This window comes from Talpa europaea (assembly GCF_964194135.1).
Source record: "Talpa europaea genome assembly, chromosome: 15".
Lineage (NCBI taxonomy): Eukaryota > Metazoa > Chordata > Mammalia > Eulipotyphla > Talpidae > Talpa > Talpa europaea.
Window position 1 is genome coordinate 39,388,567 of NC_140083.1, and position 23,317 is coordinate 39,411,883.

Below are 23,317 nucleotides of genomic sequence, written 5' to 3' on the forward strand. Positions count from 1 at the left end.
CGTGCCCCCACCACTCCTAGCGTCCCTTTCACCCTTTCTCTGTGCCCCCCCAAGCCACAGAAGCTTCCTTTACCATTACCCAATCGTCTCCATAGCTACTTTGCTCTGTCAGCCCATGCACGGTATAAACGTCCAACACCTGTCCCTGCTCCTCCGTCCTCTGACCGCACTCCGTTCCCTCCAGCTCCTTCCCCACAGCTGTAAATGGCAGCATCTCGTCTTTCCTATGGCTGAAGGGTGTCCTGGTGCGGACAGGTCCTCCCTTCTGATCCAGGCCCCTGTCGGTGGGCACTTGGCTGGTTTCCATGTCCTGGTCCCCGTAACAGTCCATGGCTCTGGTCCACCAAAGCGGCAGCTCCATGTCATTCATCCCACCTGTGACCCATTTCCCGTCCGACAGTGGGTCCTGCCCTGCGGGACGTGGCTGTCAGGACTCATGACCGCTGCACTTACAGTTTTCCTTTTCCTCCCATTTAAAAGGAATCTTCCATCTTCCTCAGCAAAATGGAAAACAATCCTCATACCCCTTTCTAAAATCAGCTTTGAGCGATGATTGCGCGCATACTTTCAACAGCGGTTTGCTGATCCCCTGCCACATGTCAGGTGAGGTTGAGCAAGAACAAGGCAAGGAGACTGCCCCCTCGAGCTTGCAGAAAAATGAATGTCAAATACAAGGAAACCCCCTGGCACAGGATGTGCTAGTAGGCGGCACTCAGAGGTGTACAAAGGAGGGGCCTCTCAGTCGGATTTCTCAGTGAGCATCAGATCTCACAGGATACTCTGAGGAATTTCTCCTTCCTTTTAGCATGCTCATGACAACACAACCAAATGGCCCAAAACAGACGTCAAAATAAAAACATAAATCAGATATTCTTAATAAATGACAAATAGGGGCCTCCCTGGTGGCACAAGGGGTTAAGCACCGCACTATGAAGCAATCTGCAGCACGAGTTCGATCCCCAGCCGACCAGAGAGAAACCCACATGGTGAAGCAGATCTCTCCTGTCTTGCCCACTGCTCCCCTCAGCAGTGTATTTCAGTCAGTCTGCCTGTTCTACTCCCCACTGTGTCTCTGGTGAGTCCTCTCACCCCCACACCTCTGACCTGTGCCCCAGTTCTTGTATGCATAAATATATAAATCTTTTTTTTTTTTAAAGTGACAAATGAAGCAATAGCATCTCAAATGATTTCATTTACTTCATTTTGATTTGGGGTCTCGTAAGGCAGGCGGCAGGTATGTGGAAACAAAGCTGTCTGTGGGCTCTGGAAGGGGCGCCTCACATTCACAGAAGGAAAGTTAATGAGGTGTCCACTCAGCCATGGGCAAAGAAGCAGAATGGACAAGTTCTGTCCCCTCAGGAAGTAACAGAAGACTGAATTCAAGAGGGTTTTAGAGACCAGGAGGAGCACATCCCCCAAAGCGTTTTCCTTTCAGAGCAGGACGTGTGTATGTTCTGCAGAAGATTCCAGTCCCTGTGCTGAGGGCAGGTGTCCCTCTGGCCACAAGGTGCTGATGGTGCCGTTATGATGTTTTTCACCATCCTCGTTCTGCTTCCAAATATCACACCACAACGATGTGCAACAGGCTCTGGGACAGGGAAAACTGCATCGGCCCGAAGAGACAGAAACCTGCGCAGTGCCTTTATTCGCAGATATACATTCTTACAGATGTATTATCAATAAATAGTCTGCTCACAAAATGAAGGTCCTCCAAACGGCAGCCCTTCTTCCAGCAGGGATGCTGACATGCAGTTTGATGAGAATGCAAAGGACACACAAGCTTATTATTAGGTTGCTCGACCTTATTAATCATTTAAAAGGTCAAGATAGTATGGCACCCCATGTTTCACCTATCAATCAGAACTTTTGGAAAAGAAGGCAGTGGGGGGAAAGAGGGCAGTACATTTCTGCCTCCTGTGTATACAGGTCAGAAACAAAACCACAAGTAAGTTGCAGCATTTTTCATAATTTATATTTCTCATCCTATTAATACATCCGCAGAGCACTCACAGAATTCTAAAGGTCTGGCCTGGGAAGACTTCCAGCAAGAAATGAACATTCCCTGAAATGGGGCTTAGAAAAGTGAGGACTGTTTTGACTAGATTTACTAGACATTTCAAGGTGAAATTATGCATCTTACTGCTGGAATAAAGATTTTTTTTTTTTGGGGGGGGCATAGAAGTAGAGTGCAGGCCAGAGGTGCGGGGGGGTGGAGGGGTGGTGAGAGGACTCACAGGAGCCAGAGTAGGGAGCAGAACAGGCAGATTTACTGAAATCACTGCTGCGGGGAGCAGCAGGCAAGACAGGAGAGGTCTGCTGCACCATGTGGGTCAGCTCCCTGGCTGGGGATCAAACTCAGGCCGTGGTGGTGACAGCACTGAGACTTAACCCTAGGCCACCAGGGAGGCCCCTAAAGATATTTCTACCCTCAAGTGAAATATCCAGCCCATATGAATGTTTTGGCATGGTTCTGTTCTCAGGATTGAGAGCATGTGACTGCAGATTGAAGTTGTCATATGAACGTAAAACCATCACTCATAACACATGTACTGACAAATTCCCCACCAACGTGTCCCCCTGAGCCCTTCCCTGATGCTCTCCTCTCGCCGAATCAGTCAGAAGCAGAAGTGCGTGCATGGTACAGAAAAACACAGGCTCAACTTTGGGCGCCCTTCCAGAAGCCCTCCAGAAACTGGACACAACTGGACTGGTTTGTCCTTGGGACTGAGAGACCGCTTATACGCAATGACTGAACAACTCAACTTCCGAATTTCAGAACTTCTTGAGAGATTACGAAGGTGGGACTGACTGTAGGGGAGCAAAAATCTGCCACCCCAAAACACATGTTTTTGTCAAGAGGTTGATTTCAGGGTTCTGGAGGCTGGTAGAGGTTGCTTTTGATATTTATCTATGAACGTCTCCTGGAAAGGGCCTCTTCCAGGGAGACCTCAACCCCTTCTCTCTTTTCCACGGAGAGGACAGAACTTCAATCTGTACTGCTGTTTCCCCGTAAACTCCTCACTGATCTCCCCTTTGTCCTGCGACCTCCCTTGTCTTAACTAGGCCATTTAAGGAGATGTCTAAAGCCATGTGGGCATCACCAGGTGACACTGGGGTTTCTGCCATGTCTACGGGAGGCAGAAATGTATTGCTAAACTTGTATATGACACAGTCTTAAAAATAAAAGGGCACACAGTGAAAGGAGAGGTAGTGACAGAGAAGTAACAGTTTGGAGGTTGCAATAAAGAGGGAAATCTGCTATCCCTGGGTCCTCAGTGTGCTGGGCAGGGGAGAATGAGCTGTATTTTCCAAAAGGGCTGTTGGGGAAAACAAGGAAGCCACGTCCAGAAGACAGAATATACCAGGAGGAGGTTGAGAAATAGGAAACTCTGAGCCTCCCTGGTGGGCTAGAGGTTAAGGCTCAGCGCTATCACCCCTGCAGATTGAGTTCAATCCCTGGCCAGGGAGCTGACCCACATGGCACAGCAGACCTCTCCTGTCTTGCCCGCTGCTCCCCTCAGCAGTGGATTTCGGAAGATTCGCCTGTTCTGCTCCCCTCTCTGACTCTGGTGAATCCTCTCAGCCCTGCACCTCTGGCCTGCACCCTCATTCTTCTATGCAAACAATTAAAAAAGGAAAAATAAACAGGAAAGTCCGCTCACCATTGAGAAGGATACAGGACAGGTAAGGGGGGAAAGGAAGGAAAAGTGGGGGGGGAGGCTGGCTGGAGGAGGAACACTAGGCTTTGTAGAGAGAAGAAAAAGAGAAAAGATGCTCAAGTAAGCAAACCCGGTAACAATGGCCCCATCCACAGATCTGCTTTACTAGATGACAGCGAGAAGCTCATAAAGATGTGTCCTAGATCCTTTAGGCATCTTTTAAATATTAGATTTTAATAACATTTCGCTGATACAGAAAAAAAAAAATCTACCTCTGCCAGAGCAGCAAGGAATCCAGTGAGACAAGAAATCCACTGTCGTGGAATCACGCCGGGCGTTGTTCTGAACATGAGAAAAAGAAGAGCTTTTACTTAAGTTTCTCATTATCTTGAAAAAGAATTCATCCTCCACTTATTTTCAAGGAAACATGAGACTTCTTGGAAGAAGCCCAGAGGATCCTGCTGTTAAATCAAGACCCAGGCAGGAAAAGCAGCATCCGCCCCACCAGCCCCAATACCCAAAACAGAGGGGGCACCGCCCTTCAGGGCCGGGCCCCAGCACTGACCCCCACCCGCTGACTTAATCAGAAGCAGGAGGCTGGGACCGTCCTGGGCACAGGACAGATGGCTTTGCTCTTCCCACTTGATAAGGGGCAGTCTGGAAAACTCTGAAAATGGACACATGCCAACAAGTTCTCACTCCCCATCATTTTTTTTTAAACCCACCAGATGCTACTGTAAAAATAATCCTGCACTGGAGCATCAGCCATGGAGCCTGCTGAGCCCAGGTGGCGTGTTGGGGTGGGGTGGGGGCCAGGCAGAGGCTGTCCAGTTGGATGCCAGGGAAACACCTGATTTTACTGCAGGGCCTTCAGTGCACAGTAAAAAAAAAAAAAAAAAGTAGAGGGCAGCTGGTAAAACCGCCGCCTCAAAATACTCAGAAATGGTAACAGTGGGGTAAATGAATTAATCAGGTTTTTATGCCACTAGCGTCTGTGGCCATTACCTATAGCCTTGATGGTGTCATTGCAGAAGGTGCTTGGGAGCATGGGCGCGGGGCACGCGTGCCTGATTGTGGACACTTGGGGCATGGACGTGGGCATGCATGAGTGTGCACACCTGAGGACAGAGGCCAAGGATAGAAGGGCAATGTCACTCAGAGATGGAGGATGGCTAGGAGTGGACTAGTGGCTACAGGAGAGGCGAGACCAGGAGGGAATGCCGGAGAGAGCCCGGAGAAAAGAAAGCTCAAAGATTCCTGGCCCACCCCTACCTCCCTGCGGTGCCAGCCTATGGGCTTGGCTCTACAGTAACAGACACACATTTGCAGAAGCAGTGAGTCCATGGAAGAAACAAGGGCTGTGGCGACGAGCACTGATTCAGCAGATTCAGCAGCAAAGTAACTGCAGGGGGCTGAAGCAGTCACCATGGCCATCCAGGGCTGAGGCCTAAGACAGGTAAGAGGACCCCCCAGTTAAGAAGCTGCAGTGCATCCCCTAAATAACAGAACTGCAGAAATCCTATCCTGTGAAAGGCTTTACAGAAGATGGAAATGTAACTACCAGCTCACTACAGGAGGACCAGCTTATGGTCTTGTATGAAATCACCACACAACCAGCTTTTCTGCACACAGCAAACCCTAGTGATTTTAAAGCATATGAATTGATTAAAATCACAGATTTCTTCATTCTCATGTGTGAACGTGTAATAATGCCACCCAAGGAATGCAGAGCTCTCCATAATACCCACACGTGCAGAGCTGGGTAGCCATAAACACACACTTATGTTCATAGTTTACGCTTACAACATCCTATAAACTAAGTGCGCACAGTTCCAGGATACTGTGTGGACGGGTCGACGTGGATTGTGTAGCCCATGTGGGACACATGACTGTCATCCCTGCCACTGGGCTGTGTTGTGAGTGTCATGGTCACAACTAGGGTTTTGAAGCACGTGTTTCAAAGTCATGCTCTCTCACTCAAATCTTGGTCAGAGAGTGACCTGTCTGGGGCTCTATTCTCACCTGTGTCATGGCAATAACCTCAGAAGCACCTGCTCCTGGCTGGCTACTCGGGCACTGAGACAGGCACTGGGCATTCACCCAATGCCAGCCATGGCTGGCGACCAGAACGATGTAGCAGTTGTTATCATTTAAATGCCTGGCATTGGTCTCCCAGCCGGTAAATGTGGGCTGCATCCCAGGCCTTCCAACACGTTCAACACAAATGTCCCACAGCTCTGCTTTGAGGAGACACACAGAAGAGCCCCTAAGACAAGAAGCTGCAACTAAGTATCATCAGGACGTCTCTGAGCTGAGGGGAGAGTGGGCTGGGACCCCAGGAGGACACCCCCCAACTCCCCTCCCCGGCTCCTTCCTTCTTTTTCTGCTATGACTTTTTTCCATTTTTAAAAATAGAGCTTAATGTGATGGACAAATCACTGTGGTAAACATTTGAAAGTACTACTTCGGGTCACAGAAGCAAAATAGCATGTTCATCAAACCGACCTTCAAGCGCCATTTCTCTGATGAACACCCGTCCCGACACAGCAAACTGTGCTCTAGTTGGGGGATTTGCAGCCCAGCCTGGAGCCATCGGCAGCCCTGGCAACCACGCTCCTAAATGAGGAACTGGGACATGTTCAGTGAAGAAGCAGATTCTTAATTTCTGAAGAAAAAATTCGGCTTGGGCCCAAAGTGGTCCAGCATCGCACTAGAGAGGTCAGAGTTCATGGCAAGGCTGGGGGTCAGGGTGGGAGGGGTCACCCAGACCTTCCGTGTTCTCTGTTCTCACTTCCCTCACTCTCAGAATCCACTCATTCATTCATTTATTCACCAAAATGTGTAGTTCAGGGCTCGGTGACATGAAGTTGAGTAAGACACAAAGAATCTGGAAGAGTCAAAATGTAACCCCAAGATTAAAGCAATAAAAAAGGATACCCAGCTAAAAAGTAATAGTAATCTGGTAGAGAAAAACAGATGCCGAGTTCCACCACCTCAGGGACCAGGGGTGCATTGCAAGTCACCCCAGGCTTTACAGGAGACCACAGACACCCCAGCCAGCGGGCCGGGTGGGATGCTCTGAGAGAGGCAGTCCGCTGGGCGCTGCTGTGGACACCACCCACAGAAAACCCCAGGCCTGTTTTCTCTTCCTAGTTGGGGGAGGTGGGCGGAGGGGGTGGTAACAAAACGGAGGCCTTGAGCTGGAAGAGGCAGAAGTTGGAATGGAGTCAGGATGGGCTGGGCCCTTTCAGGCCAAGCCTGGGGCTCTTTGTAAGGTGCTGCCACCCTCCTCCAGCCAGTGTCAACAGGGCAGGGGTAGCAGAGGAAGTGGGGGGCTGTGGCCAGTGGTGACTGTGCCTTTTCTGGAGCAGCAAACCCTCGGCCCAGGCCTGGAAGCCACCCAGGAGGTGGCCCAGGGCTTTGTGACTCCCCCAAGCTTCAGAGAGATCTGCACTCTCGATTTTTGAAATGACTTTCTGATGTCACTGTTTCCAGCTAACAGGGCTGGATCCTGCCCATGGGAAACCAGTCAACAACCTCTGTGGAACGAGGGAACCCAGGCCTGCCAGCACTACCTCACGGCATTCGACACATCACCAGGTGGCGGGACCCCCAGCAGCCTTAGCACCAGGACCCACAGGACTGGGGTGGGCATTGTCACAGGGACGTCATTCTAATTCCAAGGAACAGAGGAGACAGGGTTCCGGGCATGGAAACTATCCCCCACCACCCCATGCCTGCCTTGCTGCCTCTCGGGGCCCACAAAGTCCTGTGTCTGCGTCAGCATCTCATTAGCCACAGGGCGTCCCCTCCAATCAGGCCTGCTGATGTCCTCTCTGCCTCAGTCTCTGCCTCAGTTTCCAAGAAGGAAGGCTCTTCACATCACACTGCTTGGTCTCCTCATGTCTGCTGCCCTCAGGGTCCTGGATCTTCAGCCTGGAGCATAGCCTCCAGGAGCCCTGGACCGAAGTCAACCAAAAACAGTGCAGACCAGACTGCATGGGCTCTCATCTGTCCCCCATCGTGTCCCTGGCCCTCGGGGACAGGAACTTGCCAGGCTGTCGACAAGGATCCAAGAGGGGAGAGAGGGCTATGATTTCTACCAGCCACGCCTGTCTGCTTTAATACCAATTTAAAGGTGCATTTATTCCCCAGTCTCTGTATTTCTGGTCCAGAAGACACACCGTATCCTCTGAATAACAGCTGTAACTCACTGGTTTAGAAAAACACTGAAGTCCATTTTACTAACCGGATGGGGCTGGCTCTGCAGACAGTTACAGGAACAGACAGGGCTAGTCTGTCTGATTGACTGGGAAGAGAAATGACTCAACGTTTTAGCCCAGGAAGAGGAATGAAGAAAGATGGCGACTCTGGACACATGTCAGGGACCAACGCCATCCCGATCCCGTAGATGACTGAGAGCATCGCAGCGGATGCTCGGCTTTCTGCCTAGTCAGGAGTCCTTTCCAAGTGCTAAGGTGCTTCTGGCAGGCACAAAGCTTTTTTTAAACAAAGCATCAAAACTGGGGTCCATAAGACTTTCCAAACTCCATCAACAGGGGATGTTCATCTCTTTAGCAGTGAGACAGTTTGCTTCCTTCATTTTCTTGTCTCCTGACCCCGTGACTTCTTTAAACTCTTCTTTGCTCCTTACAAAGACCCCAGAGCCATCCTGGTGTCTCCCTCTCTTGCTGTGGGATCCAATGCATTAGCAAGTCCTTCCACATCCTGTCTCAGGATGCCCCTCCTCCCCTGGCCTGCTGTGCCCTGTCCTGGCCACCAGCATCTAAGGCCGGAACCACCACAACAGCCTCACCTGACTCACTCTTATCCACGGCTGCCAGCAACGGCCAGCGTGTCCTTTGTAAAGCATCTGTCATCCTGCACCACACCGCGGCTGCCTGTCATACTTAAAATAAAACACAGACCTCTCGCCAGGGCTCACGGGCCTAGTGGCCAGCCTCTTGCCCATCCCCCCTCTCCCCGCAGTCCAGCCAGAGTGAGGGGACTCAGCAGCCAGGGCCAGGAAGCCATACCTCACGCCGGGAGCTTCTCCTACATGCTGCACCCCGGATGCCAGTGACACCGCTGGCACAGACACCAGCTTGTTCCTGGCTCAAAATCTTTCCTTTGCTGTGCCTTTTGAGCGAGACACTGAAATTTTCCTGGCTTCTCTTTCCACCACTTGAGATGGCATCTCCGAAAGGCCAGGCTGGCTTCACTTCTAAGATATCCCCCGTGCTGCCCACTAACCTGCCTGCCTCCCTCAGTGTTTAGCAGCCTTCCCTGTGCCAGCGAGTTACTCCCGTAACTGCTTGCCCTTCCTCTGCTTTTCTCCCCGTGGCAAGCTAACCCCCAGGGAGGAAGCTCCGTGCCCTTACATCTAACGGGCAGATGTTCCACAGTGAGATGAATAAATGTCTACAAAATGTCCCTTACTTAGGACTAGGGAGGGAAAATCACCTTGCAGGTACAGTGTGATCGAACCATCATTTCTAGTGATATTTTCCTCTATCAACTTTTCCTTTTCACAGTGAGTTCTTACTCCAATAGTTGTTTTCCCATTGCACAACTTGCATTTTCACAAAGCACAGGAAATGTGAAAGATCCCCAGGCATCCCCGTCCCCACGCAGGACGTGGAAGAGGGTTTCTGTGAGGAAAGAACCATGTGGGCATCCCGGGAAGGGCGCAGCAGAGCAGGGGGAGGAGCCAGGAGCAGCTGAACCCATCAGAACCCACCAGAACAGAGCACAAGCATCTCCACTTACCAGAAGCGCTAACATATTTCCAAGACCAAGAAGAGTTGAAAATTAACGCAACATAGATTTCTGCTTTGATCACACATTGAGTGTGAAATCGAATGTTCCAAACCTGGTCTAGGAAGTGGGCGAAGGCAGAAGTGGGGTGTGAGGAGGTGTGGGATTCCATCTAGCTTTCCCAGCGTGGTTTTATTTAAATAGAGAGGCAGCTGTGATGGTCTGGGAAGGAGAAGGAGCCAGCTCTGCCTGCTGTGAGGCCCCCAGGAGAGCCCTGTGCTCAGGCAGGTCCAGGGGATGAGCTAAATGGAAGTAGGGCTTCCTGCAGATGGCAGCATCCAGGACTGGACGCCATCCCCTGTGGTCTGTACGACCATGATGGGCCCACGCACTGTGCTTTTAGATCTCGGTGCAGAACCATCTCAAAGCTCTGTGATTCCCACTCCCAGCACATGAGAAGGCTGCCTCCGCAACACTGTGTGACCAGCGCCTAAACTCCCTGCAGGCTGAGTGGCAAATGTGAGAACTTGCTATTAATCAGCATTCATTGCCTACTACGATGCAAAATCTTTTCAGAGGTTTGTTGATCATACACAAACCCTCCTGTTTGGTCACAGTCTTTGCCCATCTTTCCGCCGTCGTCGTCTTTTCAGTCAGCTGGGAGGAGCTGTGCACTAGGGCTTAAGCGCCTTCTAAGTTACTGTTTTTTACAATTTGTTGTTCATATTTGACTTTCATTCGGGGTCTACCACACTTGTTTTTCTAAATTTCTTTTTAATTATTATCACTTTGAAGATTTATTTTATTTATTTATGCATACAAGAACTGGGGTGTAGGACAGAGATGCAGGGATGAGAGGATTCACCAGAGACAGAGTGGGGAGCAGAACAGGCGGATCCGCTGAAATCCACCGCTGAGGGAACAACGGGCAAGGCAGGAGAGGTCTGCTGCACCATATGGGTCAGCTCCCTGGCCGGGGATGGAACTCAGGTCGCAGTGACTGACGATAGCTTGATAGCGCTGAGACTTTAACCCCTGTGCCACCAGGGAGACCCCTGTTTTTCTAAATTTCTATGTAACCAAGTGAGTGTGCTAAGCCTGTCCTGTGATTCCAAGTTTCACATCCTGCTTGTGGGTCACACAGCACTGTGGGGGAGAAGGGCGGGCGGGGTGGGGTTGAGGGACAGCCTTCTCAAGCAATGGGAGTGGGAATCACTGAGCTTTGAGATGGATCTGCAGCCAGATCTAAACTTGGGATTCCAAGTTTCAAGACCCTCCACAGTGACATTTAATAAACGTTCTCCGAATTTTTCCAAAATGAGAGGTAATTGTTTAATGATCCGTTAAATCCTCGATATTCTAGAGTGAAGTTAATGGAGAGAGGGGGTAAAAGACAATGAGGAAGAGAAGCATGGGGGGCGGGGAAGGAGACTCAGAAGCCTGAGTATTTAATGTTAAAGAGAGAGTTTTACATGTGACCCTAGGGTTTTACATGCTTCCACATTGTTAATCTTACATTAGGAATCTTACATTATTACATCTTACATTATGAAGGAAAAAGACTCGAATAGCTTAACTTGAAAGTAAAATTAAGCTACAAACATACAAAAAAAATTGTTGGTTTAACACTATTGGCACACAAATAACACTATGAAAGTTTTTCCCTAATAATGTAAAACTGAATAATGTCAAGTGATTTAAAAAAACATGAATTCCTATTTACATAGGTAATACGTCCTTGAGCTTTTTCCATAGAAGTTTTAAATTTTACAAGAGTGTGATGTTAGCTAGGCCTGAATCAACCAGCTAATTGGGAATTAGTATAGAAAGGAGGAAAATAACCAAAGGAAGAAGTTTTATAGTTATAGGTAATAAAATATTTCAGATGCTGGTTTAAGTTAAAAATATGCAAACCTAATTATAATAAAGTAAAAAATCAAAATCAACAAGCAACCATAAACCGGAGACACACACGGGGGTGGGGGAGGAGGGAGTAGGATCAAAACAAGGGGGGTGGGAATTGTATGGGGACCATAACCAAGATGAAAATGCATACTTGGTCAAAAATGAAAAATGATGTAAAAAATGTATAAAAGAAAAAAAAAGAAAAAATATGCAAGTTCTTACTCAAAAGCCACAAAAGGAACATTTGGGATTAGTGCTTATATTTTTTAATACTTTATGAAAAGCCCTCAATATTTTTCTCCAAAGTGACTTTTTAAGAATCATATCACAGATCCCATTAAGGTTTCTAGTAACATCTAATTAGACAACTGAATCCCCCTGTTAGACTTGCCTACTTTGCTTATAAAAACACACATGTGGCCTCCCTGGGGGCCCAGTGGTTGAGTCTCAGTGCTGTCACTGCTACTGCTTGAGTTCAATCCCCAGCCAGGGAGCTGACCCACAGGGTGCAGCAGACTTCTCCTGTCTCACCTGCTGCTCCCCTCAGCAGTGGATTCCGGTAGATCCGTCTGTGCTGCTCCCCACTCGTCTCTAGTGAGTTCTCTCACCTCCACCCTGCACCTCTGGCCTACACCCCAGCTCTACGCAAAAAAACAAAAAAACAAAAACATGATTTATGACAAAGCGAATGGTGAAGGTTATGCTGGGGGGAGGGTTCGAGAGACCATGGCATTGAGGTGTTCTGATGTTCAATGACATGTAATGACAAGACGTGTAATCTGTGGTGCCTTCTTCTTTGTATATTTCAGACCCTTTTTTTCTTTTTTTTACTATGGGCTCATTTGCCTAAAGAATATAGTCTGTGGTGAGTCTTTTCCAGTCTTTCCTGCTGCTGTGAGAAGCTTCCCCAGCACAGGTCTGTGTTTGCTTCTGAGGGACACCCATAGGCATGCCCAAGAGGACCTCGGTGTGGGTCCAGCTGGCACTGTGAAACATCTGTGACAGCGGTGTCAACGCTGTCTAAATTACTGAAAACTATTAATAGAAGGGGGTCTTCTTGTTGTCCAGATCATCAGAAGCAGATTATTAAACCACAGTTAATTCTGAGCTACCAACACAAATTAAGAACCTGGACCAATTTTTAAAAGAATAACCCAAGAGGTCACACCTCTAAAAGTGTTTCTAATTGGTTTTCAAGTACATTATACGAGTCTTTTTTTTTTTTTGGTCCCTACTATTTGCTTTTCCTTCCTAATTATATTTTTGTGGGAATTTAAGTTTAAAAGGCTGGCGCACACACCAGCCTCGATGGTAATCAAGCCAGATTGTGATGTAAAGGGGGGAAATGGCCGTGTGTGCCAAAGATCATCTGCAAGATGACATATCTTCAAAGCCCAGCACTAGATTAAAGTCATCCTGTCCCCATCAAGTCCCCTCCCCAGGGGGGGTCAACTGCACAAAATCTCCTAAGACCATCTAAAAAATGGCCACCAGTCAAGCTTATCAGCAAGGCATATCCACGTTATAACATAAGCCTCTTTCAATTTCAAAACCTGATGGCTAAGGGCTCTTCAGCCATGGCATTTGGTTCCACATTAGTCTGCAGTTTACAGGAGAAAAACAAAGCCGGTGGTTCTGAACCTTCTATTACAGACCCACGCCAAACCTGCAACAAAACAGCCTTCAGGAAATTGCTACTGTGAGCACCGCCTTCCCATAAATGTAAACAGCTTTCTTATTATCAATTCTAAATCTAAAGATAGAAATTCAGCGGTTAAATAGTACACTGCAAAGTCCTGCAAGGAAATGTTTGAAAACAGTGAGCATGTGTGACAGAAGAACAACTGGAAATGAGCCTGATGTTAAAGATCAATCCATCCAAACAATTCTTTGTTCATGCTCTGTGTCTGTGAAGCTGGCATAAACATCTGCAAACAGAAGAAAACAACAGGGTAGACATGACAGAGACAGAAAAAGGGGTTCGCTCCACTTTTTCACTGCATAGAGATGGGTGTAGAGTGAGAGGCGCAGGGGATTTAGATGCATGCTGCCAACCACATCCACCACAAAAAAAAAACCCTTTTAAAGAAACTTTAACCCTGGAGGATAGGAATTCCAACACTGTCTAGATGAACAAACATCTCTGTTGGACACAGTCAAGTCATTGATGATGTTGGCTATTTTTTCCAAAGACTTTACAGTGTCTTCATTTCCAGAAAACAGAAAAGATAAGGGCAAAAGCCTGAAAAGTTAAAGTTCAGGCCACAGCTCCTAAGTCCCAGCTTGTCCAAGCACACACCTCTGCTCCTGTGGAGAACTTACCTCCCTGAGCTGCCAGTATCCGGAAAGGGAGGGGTCTTGGGTGCTGGAGCCCCTGATCAGCCTCCCGGACCCTGCCAGAGCTGTCCTGGTGCAGGATCCAGGTAGCAGACTGTCACCAACCACCCAGGGGACCACAGGTGTAGTCTATGCTGAAAGTCACCATCTCACCCACCTCTTCTACAATAAGACCTCATGGAAGTTTCTGGGCTCTGCTCAAACACTCCTCAATCCTCATCCAACAAATCTAAAGGCAACATACTACCTCACAGACGGTCATCTGTCCGAACTGAAGGGTTATTTGTACAGGGCCTGGTGACCCAGCATTTCCCCAACAGAGTTCTGAGATCTTTGCACTTCCCCCTTCCTAAAAATTCCTCCCCAGTGTCCACACAGTAGGTGCCTTCCCAGCAGTCAAGTCTGGGCTCAGATCCCACCTCTGAAGAGGTTCTTCTTGATGTCGCTTTCCTTCCCATCCCCATCTCCTCAGTCCCACACTTCTCCTATGTGGAGGAGGCATGTGTTTGGGGAGTATCTTCTCATCGGAAACCAACTCCACACCGGCAGCTCCGTCTCGCCTATCTTGTTAAACACAGTATCTTCAGCAAGGGACACAGGGCCAGCACAGCAGCCACTCAATGCAAATTCCTGAGTGGATAAATGAAACAAAAAGGGTTCGTGGCCATCTAAATCAAAAAGGATTTTGATCACCTAAGTAGGTGGTCAGATAATGTAAGTAATTGACAGTACAAATTACAAAATATTGGACTGAGTGCAAATAGCAAAATATATAATCATGAATGTGAGGTGTGTGTGCAAGTGTGCATGTGTGCACAGGTGTGCACAGGTATGTGCAGGTGAATGCAAGTGTGTGTGTATATGTATAAACAGATTCTGGTGGGTGGAGACTTCCCTCAGTGCAACCACAAAGCTGCAAAATCGAGTTTCACTGAAATCTCTCAAAATTTACAGATAGTTAATTTTTTACTGCATATTAGTTTTTTCCTGAAAACCAAGCAAAACATAAATCAAAGTCAAGATGAACTTTTGATACACTTTGGAAACATGCCAAACATTCAAATGTTATAAATGTTATACCATGAAATGTTCAACATTAAAAGAGAAACATTTCACCGTGTAGAAAATACTGTGATCTTATAGTGGGGTAGGAATATAATATTAATGATTAAAAAAAAAAACATATGAAATTACCTGGAACCCCTGGAGTGATCAAAATAAAAGAAAGCAGACAAGGCGGGGTCCTTGGTGATTATTCTAAAGAAACCCCTCCAGAGAGAATTCCCAGCCCAGGTGAGCTAGTCTCTAACTTTTTTGGTGATGGGGAACTATTTCCTAAAGAAGCCAGCCAGGGCCTAACTGGTGGCACAAGGGGTTGAGTACCGCACAATGAAGCAATCTGAAGCCTCTGCAGCACAAGTTTAATCCCCGGCAGGCCAGGGAGCAACCCACATGGTGCAGCAGACCTCTCCTGTCTCACCTGCTGTTCCCCTCAGCAGTGTATTTCAGTCAGTCTGCCTGTTCTGTTTCCCACTCTGTCTCTGGTGGATCCTCTCACCCATCACATCTCTGGCCTGTACCTCAGCTCTTGTATGCATAAACAAATAAATCTTTAAAAAAAAAAAAAAGCCAGCCCATCCCACTATGGGACAATTATACTTTCCGTTTTTTATTTTAACCCAACATCTAGCTCCCTGGGAGCCCATAAGCCTTGTTCCGCTTGCTGAAGCCAGGTATAAAAACACCAGTGCAAACAGACTGAATGAGCCCGTTTTGTAACAGCAAAGGCAGGGTTAGAGAAGCAAAGTGAACCCAGAAGGAAAATGAGTGCAGGTCAGGTGTTTACAGGAGAACTGTGAATTGTTTAAAAAGATGGCGGGCTGGAGCTCAGACGTTAAAGCAGCTGGTAGCTGGCTGGAGCTGAGTGGCCAGGGTGGAAGTGGATCGGAGGAAAAATACAGAAAACAACTGAAGTGCATCCCTGGAAGCTAAGCAAAAGTGCTGTGATTAAGCATGATTATTTGTGTACTGTGTAAAAGACAGAATGCATCTGAAAAGCAAAAGGCAGGTAGATAAGTAAGTAGACCACGCGACTTACAACAGCATGGCTGGAATTTAGAGCTGGTAAAAATCACAGAGATGACCTATTCCAACCCCTTAATTTTATAGACAGAGTGACTAACTCCCAAGAGGAAAGGGCATCTCTTGCCATCCATCTTAGTCCCTTCCATCATGACAAGGAACAGCTCGCCGGCTGGGTGATTTCCCACACCTGCTCTCCCACCGTCTGGGCCCCACACTGAGGCCCAGATGCTGTGTAAGATCCTAACCAGCCATCTCCAAACTCAACTATCAGGGCAGAGAAGGGATAATGGAATAAGGCCCAAGTGCCTGAATCATCTTGGTTTCTCACCAAAACCAGGCACGGAGAGGACACTTGTCCTGGGGCAGACCCTTTACCACTAACGCAACCCCCCCACCACCACCAGCCCCTGAAGCTCTCTTCCCTTGCCAGTCCAGTTCTCTTCACACTTTGAAACATCAGTGCCGTGAAGATGCAGATATTTGAAAGGACATGCCATGAGACGAAAGACAGAGCCCTAGATATGGCCTGATCCCATTTTTATAAAAACCATAGAACCACAAAAACTAACATGTGGATTCACATGTTTAAAGAGTACTTCAAACAAGCATGAGAGAGCACTCGCCAAAGTCTTAGCAACAGGGACAGGACTGTGAAAACTGGTAACTCGTGCAAGATTAGCACTAAGCTCAAGTGTCATTCTGGGCTGTCGTAGTTACACGCTGTAATTTTTTTTAAAGATTTATTTTATTTATACAAGAGCTGGGGTACAGGCCAGAGGTGCGGGAGGGTGAGAGGATTCACCAGAGACAGAGCAGGAAGCAGAACAGGCCAACTGACTGAAATACACTGCTGAGGGGAGCAGCGGGAGAGACAGGAGAGGTCTGCTGCACCATGTGAATGGCTCCCTGGCCGTCCGGGAATCAAACCCGCACTGCAGAGGCTGTGGACAGCTTCACAGTGCTGCACTCAACCCACTGCGCCACTGGGGAGGCCCCACGCTGTAATTTTTTTTTAATGTTTTATTTTATATAATTCTTACATCATTTTTCATCTTTGCACAATGTATGCATTTTCATTTTGGTTATATTCCCCATACAATTGCACTCCCCCCTTATTTTTACTCTAGTTCTTCCTCTCCCGCCCCCCTTCCCCCCCACCAGTGTGTCTCTGGTTTATAGTTGCTTGATGATTCTGGTTATTACTTTGTATTGATTAGTCTTTTTCCTGGTCTCTTATTTAGGTTTTCTAAATTCCTGCTATGAGTGAGACCATCCGGTATTTTTCTTTTTTAAAGAGCAAATCAGGGCCTCCCCGGTGGCGCAGCGGTTGAGTGCTGGGTTGCGAAGCTGCCCGCAGCCTCTGCGGCACCGGTTCGATTCCCGCCTGCTCCCTGGCCACCGGAGGAGGGTCCCACATGGCGCGCAGACCTCTCCTGCCGCCCGCTGCTCCCCTCAGCAGTGTACTTCGGTCCTTCTGCCTGCTCTGCTCCCTGCTCTGGCGAATTCTCTCACCCTCCCGCGCTTCTGACTATACCTAGTGCTTATATAAATAAATAAATAAATCTTTTTTTTAAAAAAAGAGCAAATCAAACTCCTGGTGTCCTAGCCCACCCAGGGGCAAGAGAGGTATTTCAGCTCAGGGACCTCTGGAGCCTCTTGGGGCTAGCTCGCCTCTCTGCCCCCAGAGATGACAATTAGGTGAAAATAGAGTGTTCACATAGCCCATATTCTGGAAATCAAGTTTGAGTAGCATGATAACTGGCTGCACAAATTATTGATGTTTTGTCACATGGAGAATCTGAATTTATCACGCAGCATATGCCTTTCCTCAAAGAAAACACAAATTAGAAGGTCTCCTACAACTTGGGCTTCAACTTGACCCTGTAAACTGCCCCACCCCACAGTACCTTCCTTTGTGGCCAGACCAGCCTGTCTCCATCCTGAGAACTCTGGATTCTGCTCTCCTGTCCTCCAGGCGCAATCACGCCCAGCACCCGGATCCTGCGCGCACTGCCCACTCTGGGGCTGGCTCCTCCCACTGTCCCCACCGCCCCTGCCCTGACTCGTGGCTGACACAAGTCCACATGAGAAGGAAATTTCCTCCTGAACCCTCTTAGTTTATGGTCTTGCGGAAGGAAGGCCCTTAACCTCCCAAAGACTTGGCTTCCTCTTCTGTACAATTAACCTTGTAAAAGCATCGTTGTAACTAGAAATAAGGCACCGAAGCACTAGTCCTAAATGGAGCCTTTTGTATGTTGAAAATGTTAGCACTTTTATTACTCTCGTAACTAAAAATGGGCAATAAGTCAGTTATTTGGAAGATTATTATTTGGAAGATTATTATTTGGAAGATGAGGTAAGGCATAAGGCACCAACTGCAGCCACAAAGCGTCCCAACCGTTCCTAAGACCCAGGGCCACCGTTTTCCCGACTTCACCTGCTGCCCCCAGACTTGGCTTGCCTCCATTTTAATAGCAAGACACCCCACGCCCTCCTCTCCTTTAGGGCCACATTTACAGGGGCAGTCTCGGGGCAAAAAGTCCTTTGCTGTGTCTCTCAACACCCAAGTAGTGACTGAATTACTTACATGCTGTCATGAATGACATACAAGGAATTCAATGCCACTGAATTCCAACATCCAGAGTGCACACTTAGGGGCCCTAGGGCAGAATATCTATTAGCAGGAAACTCTGAAATAGGTCCAAAGCATGGCTGCGGTCCACATTTATGCAAACCTGGCGAAGATGATGAGAGATTATGAAACCCTTGTGACTGATAACTGGACAATAGCTCTGCCTTACGTGAAATCTTGAGTCCAAACAGAAAGACGGAATAGTGTGTCCAGTGTGGTAAACTGACATCCTCTCAATAAACAGATAATAACAAAAAAAAATTAAGAAGAAATGTTGCAAGTTAGAGCAACTGAGTCAAAAGAAAGAAATGTGTCTGAAAATGACTGTAGGGGGAGGCTATAAACAGTTTCCGAAAGCATATGTGGATATAACTGATCTAATTTGGGTTTCTTAATGATTATGATAATAAATGTAAACCTTTCATCTTTAAAAAAACAATGAGAAAAAACACTAGGTTAGATGAAAAAGAAAACATTAACTTTATGCTCACTCGTGGCCTGGAAAGCTGTTTCGGGAGGGGGTCTTTCTATGACTTAGAGTTTAAGGAGAGCAAAGATGATGAGAATCTGTCCGCGCATGTGAGGAAAACAACCGGTTCTCCTTAAAGCTGAATCCAGATAATAAAAGAGGTTTTCATCAAGGCCCTAATGTGACAATCCCTAAAAGCATGTAAGTTCAATGTGTATTTCTTAGAGGGTTCAACTATGGCGCTAGGGAGGCGCGAAGAGGTTGTGGGGCGCCCACCACATATTGTCCACCCGCCATGGACATCCTCGGGGTCTCAGGCAGACCAGGAGCTGAGATGCTCAGGAAAGGGTCCCCAGTGACCTACTGCAAAGGCTTTCTAAAATGTTACCAAAAATGCTGAATCATGCCCTTCTACAGACTCTTTCTAAATAAAAATACATCTTAGATTCCTATCACTGCTTTAAGTTTAACAATTAAAATTTAAAAAAACCTTACATTTGAGGTTTTTTCAAATGTCTATATATTTTTTGATTTCAAGTTGTTTTGAGAGCCCGTCTTCAGGCAGTACTCTGGCAGGGCCTGGGTGCCAGACACAGTGTTTATTTACCCACATCCCAAATACACAATCAGGAGTGGTGTCCCTGGGGACACTTAGAAGGCAGCCTTATTCACGGATCACAGGCCCCGCCAAGGGCTGGCTTGGGCCTTGGCTTGGGCGTGTGGCTGCCCAGCAGCGAACCAACATGGTGGGATGTCAGAGGTCTCCTCTGTGGGAAGTGTTACTCCCTCTCAGGGAAGTGTTCTTGTGGGTACAGAGCACAGGGCCCTGGGGCCCAAAGCACAGCCCCAAGGACCAGCAGGCCAGGTGCAAAAGTAATCAGACCCAGGGAATATGGAACTAGAAAAAATTCATGACCTCATCATCCTGATGTCACACATCAGGCACCACCACTCACCTGCATCATCATCCCCATAGCAGAACCAGACCCAGGAATGGGGCAGCAACACAAAGGGGACAGGGGTGACCTGTAAGGACTAGGCTGTGTTGGACAGGAAATCACTCACGTCCAGCCTGGATGGAGCATTGTGTTTTCTTTGGACATTTCCAGAACTGGTCCAATTAGGCTTTTAAAATGAATTGTATTTGTTGAAAGAGCCAAGAAATAAGCTAAAGAGTTCTCTTATATTTGGCTATATAGATATAATGTAATAACATCAGTTAGATTCCTTTTGAAAAATCACAGTGCTTCAAAAACATGTCTTTCAAAAACGGCTTCTATATGATGTCATCATTGGTATATCTTAAGTTTGTACAGTGATTTTGAATTTTCATTTCAAACAGGAAATATTACTGAGACCTAATCAGCTCATTTAAATAGTGTTCCTGCCCACAGTACACATCATGTTGAAAGGATAAAGAGGATAGGTTTCACTTGTTATTGCACATGAATCATCAAATAATCAAGTATAATGATAATTTCATTACCCTAAAGTACATTTATATATGATATGTCATCGAGAACTTAAATTGAATTCTATTTATGCAAAATGCAACTCAAAATGCATATGTGGACAAGTATCCTCTGGCAAAAACAATCTTAGTAAATTTTTATGAACCTCCTGCCATGTAAAATAAAATAGGTTTCAAGGTTTTTACAGGGGAAAAAAAAATAGGTATTTCCATTGTCTTTTATAAGGAGCCACTGTTATATTCTCCTAGAAAACATTTTTTCTGATTTTCCCCCTGACTGCTGATGAAAGTAATATCGGTAGTTTTGAGGATACTGGCACCTTCCTGTGTGCCCGGCTTTCCTCAGTCTGTCTCTGACACTAACCGATAACAACCTGGTAAAGGTATATCTGCTTCCACTACAGATGCTGTGTTTCATAAATTATTTGTTGCATGCTCTTATGTGTTAGGCTTTGTGTTAAAGACTTTGGATGCAAAGTATCTTAAGAGCTCATGTTTAGCAAAAGCAAGAGACATCGCCTGGAGTTTTACCATGCAGGGTAAGCTGGATGACACAGGAAAGCCCCTGGTAGGGCTGTTAAATCAAGCAGGTCTGTCAACGGTTTGAATACTCCATTTCATGAAATGCAGGCCCCTCCACCCCTTTTATCAAGGAGGTGATGGTCAGTATGCCCACACGCACTTCCTTGTCTGGGAAAAGCAGTGTTGTTGGGGTGCAGACATCAAATCATCCTGAGAACTAGAGCCCCATCCTCCTTCCACTGCATTTAGATACAGTGGCCACAGATCTACTCCAAGCTGGAAATACCAGTGAGCTCCACTGTTGTTAAGAACAGACATGTACATGGCAAGAAACACAGGAACCAGAAACTGGCAACCTGATACACAAAAATAGATAACCCCAGAGGGGGAAATTATATATGCAAACATATGCATTTCCATTAGGCAAACATATGCTTTTCCATTTTTCCAAGTAAAAATCAGACAGAAAGTGGAATTGCTTACCATCATGTGTTAAACTAGAAGGTGAGGTGACCAGCTATGTCAGGAACCATGTTTTTTTAACTGTAACAACACAAAATAAGACACCTCCCCCCAAATAAAAGTTCCTTGAGTATGTTACGAGAAAAGCCTTTTTTATATCAGCTACCAAGTTAGAATATGCAAGATATCAAAAGGCACCTAAAAATAAAGCCCTGTCACAGGGAAAGCAGGGTGTGCGCTGCTACCCACAGTGCCTCGGGAAGCCGGGGGGAAACAGATCCAGCTCCTCCAGCCACATGCACAGTCTCCCAGGCGTCTGCCAGGAAGCAGAAGCATGTTTGCTATTTTCTTCCACTTCACTAGCGAGTCTTTCAAAGAAGCCAAATGTGAAAAGAATAAAGAGGACAGGTGCATGCATGACCCACCTGGGGTATCCTGGTCATATAAATACAGGACATTCTCATTTGCCAAGCACAGCCCCCCAGGTACCAAGTACCCCCATCCCTTCCCGGTTTGCAGGGGAGCTGGCTGGCCCTGGTCAGGGTGACCTTAGAAGCCTGGGGCACGGCAGGCCTGAGGTCAACAGCAGGATGTCCCCACTGGGCCGTTTCCTCCGCAGCAGCCCTGGACATGGAGAGCTGCAGTCAAGGAGAATGCAGGCTGCCCAGCCTTTGTCCCAGGGCTGGGGAGTGTTCCCACCAGCTGGGGGGCGACCTCAGCCAAGGCTGAGGGACCAAGAGTCCATCCCCGACACTGGGGTGCAGGTCCCAACCTGCTCCTTGCCTCTGTGTCCCATGGGGTCGTCACTGAAGCCTGGGCTGAGGCAACAGCAGTTTGGAGAAGTTTGATTTACCCATTCCCGTCCGCAGAACATCTCCCGGATGATCCGACTCAGGGTCCCCCTCCCCCACGGCCTTGCCAGCCTGGCCTCCAGAATTCCAGCCACCGCAAGCATTTCCTGGGCAATTTTCCTCTGGCAGGCTGGACAATGGGCTCCTTCAGTCCCTCTTATCTACAAGGGGCGCCCAGATGACCAGGCGCTCCACACAGCATCCTCCCCGAGGTCCAAAAAAACAGCCGGGGCGCGGGGCGCGGGGCGCAGGCGGCCGAGGGGCCACTCACCTCTTTGAGCTGCTCCAGCTCCTGCTTGAGGCTGTCGTACTCGGCCTCCAGCTCGTCATACTGCTGCTTGAGGGTCAGCTTCTCCTCCAGCACCACCAGCCCGTACTCGGCCGCCTGGATCTTCTCGTGGGTGGTCTCGGTCAGCTCCTTGGTCAGCCTCTCGATCTCCGTCTTGTACTGGTCCACACTGGACGACGCCTCCTCCGCGGCCATCGCCGCGGCGGCCGGCCGGGCGGGCGGGCGGAGGCCGGGTGCCGGGGGGCGCCCGCGGCGGGGCGGGGGCGGGAGGGCGCGCAGGAGCGGGCGCGGGCGGCGGGGAAGGGGCGGGCGAAGCCGCCCCGCGGCGCCCCGGCCGCGGCCGCTACCCGGCCCGAGCGGCCGCCGAGGAGCGCCGCATGGATGGGCGGAGGACGGGAGCCCGCGCCCCCGCCGGCCGGTGCCCGGGCGCGCAGGCCGCTCAGCGCGCGGCGCCCGCCGCCATGTCTCGGGCAGCGCCTCTGCAGTCCCCGGGCGCGGCGCCGCGCCACCTGCTCGCTCCGGCCGCGCCGCACCCCGAGTGCTGCAGTCCCGGCCCGGCGGGGGGGCGGGCGCGCGGGGAGGGCGGAGCGCACGCGACACCCGGGGCGCCTCCCGCCGGGCGCGGGGCCCGGGGCGCGGGGCGGGTGGGGGCGCGCGGGGACGCCTGCTCCCGGCGGGGAGGCGCTGACCGAGGCGGGCGCCGGCGGCGGGGTGCGCGGAGAGGCGCCTGCGCCCCGCCCCGGCTTTGCCTCAGCCCGCGTCCCTCGCGAGCCCTGCCCCCACGGCGGCTCCGGCGCCGGGGCTGCCTGGCTGTGACCTGAGCCCGCACTCAGGAAACTGCCGGAGTCGGCGATTGTCCCCCAAAGAAAAGCCCACGG

At 48.8% G+C, this 23,317-nt stretch overlaps 1 protein-coding gene across 9 annotated transcripts in view; it reads right to left on the bottom strand.

Annotated features, from left to right (window-relative positions):
- Positions 1–22,634, bottom strand: part of BICD1 (BICD cargo adaptor 1) — a gene marked incomplete at both ends in the record, with an annotated part of 137,927 nt that extends 115,293 nt beyond the window's left edge. For all 9 annotated transcript variants that reach the window (XM_084256267.1, XM_084256265.1, XM_084256266.1 and 6 more), the window contains one exon: positions 22,422–22,634. In XM_084256267.1, coding sequence (XP_084112393.1) covers positions 22,422–22,634 — 213 coding nt within the window. The remainder of the gene's footprint in view (positions 1–22,421) is intronic.
- Positions 22,635–23,317: the final 683 nt, after the last annotated feature.